This window comes from Emydura macquarii, unplaced genomic scaffold (assembly GCF_026122565.2).
Source record: "Emydura macquarii macquarii isolate MOO-44397 ecotype Brisbane River unplaced genomic scaffold, CSIRO-AGI_Emac_v2 contig_3276, whole genome shotgun sequence".
In the NCBI taxonomy this organism is placed as follows: domain Eukaryota; kingdom Metazoa; phylum Chordata; order Testudines; family Chelidae; genus Emydura; species Emydura macquarii.
Genome location: NW_027133413.1, coordinates 11,715 through 18,640, shown reverse-complemented (window position 1 = coordinate 18,640; position 6,926 = coordinate 11,715). Strand labels below are relative to the sequence as shown.

The 6,926-nt window shown below is 45.2% G+C and overlaps 1 protein-coding gene across 1 annotated transcript; it reads left to right on the top strand.

Annotated features, from left to right (window-relative positions):
- The first annotated feature begins 495 nt into the window (after window positions 1–495).
- LOC137142869 (olfactory receptor 10A7-like) lies at window positions 496–5,938 on the top strand. Its single transcript, XM_067532342.1, has 2 exons — window positions 496–802; window positions 5,562–5,938. Exons 1-2 carry the CDS (start codon window positions 496–498, stop codon window positions 5,936–5,938), a joined length of 684 nt encoding a protein of 227 aa, XP_067388443.1.
- Window positions 5,939–6,926: the final 988 nt, after the last annotated feature.

Below are 6,926 nucleotides of genomic sequence, written 5' to 3'. Positions count from 1 at the left end.
TCTCCCATTCTGTACATATGGCTGGCATTCCTTGTTCCTTGATGAATCACTTTTCATTTTTCTGTATTAAAATACATTCTGTTTGAATGGGCCCAGTTTACTAAGAGACCCAGATCACTCTGTGTGACTGTCTTATCCCCATCCTTATTCACCACACTGCCAATCTTTGTCTCAAACAAATCTTTGTCTACAAACTTTATCAGCACTGATTTTATATTTCTTGCCTTCTTCTTTGATAGAAATGTTGATTAGCATCTGTCCTAGTACTAATCCAGGAAGAACCCCATGGGAAACACCCACATTCAGTGATGATGCCTCACTTTCCCACTTCTCAAATTTATTATTGTGAGTTATTTCCTGTAGATACAACCCAAGGAACACACCAAATGGGGCAATCAAACGGCCATCACTGAATTCATTCTCCTGGGATTTGGGAATCTCCTTGAAATGTGACTTCTTCTCTTCCTGCTATTTCCAGCCATCTACATTGTGACCATGGCTGGGAACATCCTCATCATCACCCTAGTTGTGGCTGATCAACTCCTTTCAACCCCCATGTACTTCTTCCTGGGGAACTTGACCTGCATGGAGATCTACTACACCTCCACTGTCCTGCCCAGGTTGCTGGCCAGTTTCTTGACTGGAGACAGGAGGGTTTCATTCACTGGCTGTTTCCTTCAGTTTTATGTCTGTGGTTCCCTAGGCTACAATGAGTGTATCCTCCTCTCAGTCATATCGTATGACCGGAATTTAGCAATATGTAACCCGCTGCATTATTCGGCTGTAATGAACGTCAAGGTTTGTACTAAGTTAGCATCCACGTCGTGGATAACTGGTTTTCTGGCTCTCACCATAACAGTACTTTCATTGTTAACCTTAACATTCTGCAGCCTCAATGAAACTGATAATTTCTTATTTCACCTAATGGCTATTTTAAAACTCGCCTGTACTGATACACACCAGGTCAGATTGGTGGCGTTTGTGTTGGTGTCTGTAGGGGCATTGCCTCCGTTTCTGCTAACTGTGCCCTCCTATGTTTGTATCATCATCAGCATCCTGAGAATCCACTCCACCACTGGAAGGAAAAAGGCTTTCTCCACTTGCTCTTCTCACCTCATCATGGTAACCATCTTCTACGGGACCCTGATCATCATGTATCTGACACCAACTGTTGACACTTGGAGAGAGCTGAACAAAATCTTCCCTCTCTTTTATACTGTCCGGATCCCCCGCGATCAACCCCCTCATCTACAGCCTGAGAAATAATGAGATCAAGGACGCCCTGAGAAGAGCTATGAATCAGTGGATGCCTTCCAGAAGAGGCCACCATGTTCCAACTGTATTTTTAAGTCTTCTGAATGCTGAAAAAATAATTATTATTTTAAGAGTCCCCCATCAAGACAGTGAATATGTGCTTTGTCTTGTCATTTATTGAGTTTTTCTTTTTTCTTTCCATTAAAAAGATAGTCAAGAAACTCATCCAGGGTGGAATTCTGAGTGACCAACATACTTAATGTCATTTGTATTGTTGCGGAGCTTTGAGAGCCTGACTGGGACCGGTGCTCCATTGTACTAATCTCTAGACATCCAAACAATGAGAGTCTCTGCCTCAAAAAGCCAACAGTGCAAATAGACAAGGCAGACACAGGGTGGAAAGGGAAACAGAGGCATAGGGATGTGAAAGGATTTTCCCAAGATGACACATTGAAGCCTGGTCTACATTGAAAAGTTATGTCAACGTAACGACAATGCTCAGAGGCATGAAATACCACATCCCTGAGTGTCATAGCTATGCCAGTGTAACCCCCCGTTTAGATGCCTTTAGGTCAATGGAAGATGCCTTCTGTCAAGATAGCTAAATTGGTTCAGGGAAGTGGTATTTTTGTGCCCTCAGAAAAAAGACCTGCAATTACACTGGTGAGTTTATGAGGTGATTCTGAATTTATCCGGGAGAAATATCAGGTGAGGAAGGATGGGCTGGTTCTTTAGGCATGACACAGAGAAGCAGGAGATCTGGATTCAGTTCCCCGCTCTGCTGCAGACTCCTGTGTCACGTTGAGCAAGTTCTTTAAGCTTCTAGAGCCTCAGTTTCCCATCTATAAAATAGGGATGATGATACTTTCTTCTTCCCGCTCTAATTTAGATTCTCAGATCTAGGCAGGGACTGAGTTTTATTACAGGTATGTGCCATGCATGACCAAATGGGGCCCATGTCTTGGATGCAGCTTCTAGGTTCTACTGTAGGGAAAACAATAAATATGAACTATAAGGTAATCAGCTGAGTTATTTCAGACTCGCACTAGGTAACTGAGATCAGAATGTGTCCCTGACCCAATGACTGAGGGTGCTGAGGGAGTTGGCTGGGGTGATTTCAGAGCCATTGGCTATTATCTTTGAAAGCTCGTGGGAACAGGGGGAGGTCCCTGAGGACTGGAAAAAAGCAAATCTAGTGCCCATCTTCAAAAAAGGGAGGAAAGAGGATCCAGAGAAATACAGACCAGTCAGCCTCACCTCAATCCCTGGAAAAATCATGGAGCAGGTCCTTAAGGAATCCATTTTAAGGCACTCAGAAGAGAGGAAGGTGATCAGGAACAGTCAACATGGATTCACCAAGGGACTTTCTATGATGAGGTGACTGGCTCTGTGGATGTAGGGAAGGTGGTGGACGTGATATACCTTGACCTTAGCAAAGCTTTTGATACGGTCTCTCAAGGTATTCCTATCGGCAAGTTAAAGAAATATGGGTTAGATGAATGGACTATAAAATGGATAGAGAACTGGCTAGGGCATAGGGCTCAACGAGTAGTGATCAATGGCTCCATGTCTAGCTGGCAACCAGTCACAAGCGGAGTTCCCCAAGGGTCGGTCCTGGGCCTGGTTTTGTTCAACATCTTTATTAATGAGCTGGAGGATGGGGTAGATTCCACCCTCAGCAAGTTTGCGGACGACACTAAGCTGGGGGGAGTGGTAGATACCCTGCAAGGTAGGGATAGGATACAGAGTGACCTAAACAAACTGGAGGATTGGGCCAAAAGAAATCAAATGAGGTTCAACAAAGATAAGTGCAGAGTCCTCCACTTAGGAAGGAAGAATCCCATGCACAGCTATAGACTGGGGACCGACGAACTGGGCAGCAGCTCTGCAGAAAGGGACCTGGGGGTAATGGTGGATAAAAAGCTGGATATGAGTCAGCAGTGTGCCCTGGTTGTCAAGAAGGCCAATGGCATATTGGGCTGCATTAGTAGGAGCATTGCCAGCAGGTCACGGGAAGTGATTATTCCCCTCTATTCGGCATTGGTGAGGCCGCATTTAGAATATTGTGTCCAGTTTTGGGCCCCCCACTACAAAAAGGATGTGGACAAGTTGGAGAGAGTGCAGCAGAGGGCAACCAAAATGATGAGGGGGCTGGAGCACAGGACTTATGAGGAGAGGCTGAGGGAACTGGGCTTGTTTAGTCTGCAAAAGAGAAGAGTGAGGGGGGATTTGATAGCGGCCTTTAACTACCTAAAAGGGGGTTCCAGGCAGGATGGGACTAGGCTGTTCTCGGTGGTGGCAGATGACAGAACAAGGAGCAACGGTCTCAAGTTGCAGGGAGGGAGGTCTAGGATGGACATTAGGAAAAAGTTTTTTACTAGGAGGGTGGTGAAGCACTGGAATAGGTTACCTAGGGAGGTGGTGGAATCTCCATCCTTAGAAGTTTTTAAGCTGAGGCTTGACAAAGCCCTGGTTGGGATGATATAGCTCAGGTTAGTCCTGCTTTGAGCAGGGGGTTGGACTAGATGACCTCCTGAGGTCCCTTCCAACTCTAATATTCTATGATTCTCTGACTTCTGTGGGTTCACTCCAGATTTACTGCCCAGTGAATGAGACCAGAAGCTGGACATGAATCCATTGCAGTCATTAGAAGTGACTCTGGATTTGCACCAAAATGACTGAGATCAGAATCTGGTGCTGATTGCAGAGCAGTTGTTGGGTCTACTCCAGATTTACACTGGGCTCACTGAGATCAGAATCTTCCCATAACTTAATGGCCTGCAATGGGGTGACCCTGGATTTATATGGGGGTAAATGAGAGAAGACTGGTCCTGATTCTACTCAGGCTAGCAGAATTACCCCTTATTTATACCAGTTTGAGTTAGAGCTGATTCCAGCCCCATCTTATCTAACCGCACGTGTGGCAATGACCTTCCCCCTTGGGTCAACCCGAGAGCACGTGAGGAATAATCTCCCTTGTCTGGAGCTGCCTGAGTGCCCCATTCACCTCTTTGCTTGCTGGGCTATAAGTGAAGGGGGTTCACAAGAGAGAGGAAAATCATGTGGAGCAGGGAGTCCTATGTGTCCCATCCTCCAAGTCTCTGGAGGTAGGCCTCATGGACACCACTAGGACCGTGCTGTTGTACAAGACTCCCAACCTAAGGTGCGAGGCATTGAGTGGAGGATCTGCCCCCTGCTGGAGACTGAGGGTAACTTCAAGATGGCAGAGATAATGTACAACACAACTGTTGGGTTGAGGAGGAAAATGGAGAGACCTAAGTAGGCCTCACTGATGAAGATCACCCTCTTGCTGAGCCATGTGACCAAACATAAGGCCTCTCTCAAGGCCTGGAGGTGTAGTACTCAGAGGTCTAGAGTTCTAGAGGGTGCCCCAGTATTCTTGGGTACCAAAATACCTTAGGGCCCTTTAAGAATTCCATCCTCATTCATTAACCCAATTTCTTGATACTTTGCTGGCTGACGGTCAGTTTCACAGCCTTGGGGTATTTTCCAATTGTTGGCTCGCTAGCATCTCTGCCTGCTCACCATTCACTGGCATGGCTTTCCAGATACTGCGTCTCTTCTGTATTTCTTTTATCCCACTCCTTCCCCTCTTCACTTTCCATCTTCCCACCCCTCACACCCATCCCTCTTTATTCCCTCCCTCTCTTCTTGTCTCCCTCTCCATATCCTTCTATCCTTCTCACCCCCAAAGATCTCTCTCCCACCTTCCTGTCTTCATCTGTCCCCTCATTCATTTCATGTCTCTACGAGCAGGTCTCCCAACCCCCGTTGTCTACCATGTCCACATAGCTACGTCGCACTGCAGAATTTTTTTCAATTTTTTTTAATGAAAAAAATGAATTTTCAACTAAACAAAATCTTTGAAAAAGGATGAGATCCTCAAATGGGTCCCAAGAGAATTACGGATCTAATTCCAAAGGTTGCTGGCCATTCTCCTGACCGGAGACAGAAGCATTTCATTCACTGAGAGATTCCTTCAGTTTTATGTCTTTAATTTCCTAACCTGGACTGACTGTATCTTTCTGTCAGTCATGTTCTTTGACTGGTATTTAGCAATATGTAACCCACTGCATTATGCAGCTTTAATGAACTTCAAGTTTTGTGCTCAGCTGGCAACAGGGTCTTGGATAACTGGCTTTCTATCACAATAACAGTCTTATCAATGCTGACCTTAACGTTCTGCAGTCCTAATACAATTGATCATATCTTCTGTGACCTAACGCCTGTGTTAAAACTCTCCTGTACTGACACTCACCTGGTGGCTTTTGTGTTTTCATCTGCAGGGGCATTGCCTCTGTTTCTGCTAACTGTGGCCTCTTACATTCGTATCAACATCTCCATCCTGAGAATCAAACACACCACCAGGAGGAAAAAGCCTTTCCCCAGTTACTCCTCCCACCTCTTTGTGGTGACCATCTTCTGTGGGACCCTTATCATCGTGTATCTGAAAGTTGACAATTGCAGAGAGCTGAACAAAGTCTTCTCTCTTGTTTACACTGTTCTGACTCCCGTGATCAACCCCCTGAACTACAGCCTGAGAAACAAAGAGGTCAAGGAGGCCCTGAGAAGTGCTGTGAATCAGAGGGTGATTTTCATAAGAAGCCACCATGTTTCAGGCGTGCTTTGGAGGCCATTCAATGCTGACACATGTAGCCTATAGAACTAGCCTTCTTGCTTGCACTTTATAGATATATATCTTTTCTTATAATTTAAGTATGTTTGTGTGATTATAAAAAAGTTAAAATATATAGTTGTTGAGATGCAAGTTGCTGCACAGACCACATTCTGGATGACAGCTACACAGTTAGCATATATTCGACCTTTGACTTAGATAAGTGTTGAAAGAGTGAATATATATAACAAAAACAAGACATATATGGTCATGTCTCGTGCCATAGTTGAGTAAGCAGTTAGCACATATACGCGGGACCTTTTGACTTGATGTTGACAGGGGTGATGTCAGGTACCCAACTAGTACGAAAGTGAGGTAGTGGAATTTAATAAATGGGGAAGTGATATGTCATGGACATTTTATTAATATGCATAAACCTGCCGGCCTATAGAATATTTAGGTGCCTAAAAAGCAGCTGGGTGCCAAGTGGGATACTGAAAAGTGCCCAAGCCCCTAACTCCCATTGTCACTTGCATGCCTTTAAAAAACTGGCCTTACATTCCTAAATCACATAGGTGTTTCTATAAATTGTATTTGTTAGCCTCAAGTTTCCCAGGCCCTAATAAAATCCTAGGGGTGTCCGAGGCTGCAGACGTTACCCTGATACAAACAATAAATTATCATAATAAATATTTCCCTTTGGCTCAATCCGCCACGGTCACAGTGATTTTCCCAGCGACCATTCCTGCCCAGCACATCTCAGCTGCTGGTTCAGTGGCAGAAATGTCCCAGTGGCTTTCCCAGCCCTTGTGTACATTGAAAACGCTGTGAATGACCCAGCTTGACTCAGATTACAGAGGATACACAGGGGGGACGATGGTTTCCCACTTAATTCAATTACAGGCTCTGGCCAGGGATTCGGGACCCACAGTGAGAGGATGATTAGAGGTGCAATGACAAGCGACGGGAATATCAGTCATTGCGGTTAAAATCACATCAAAGATGCTCCCAGATTTGCCTCTGAACTACCTCGCTG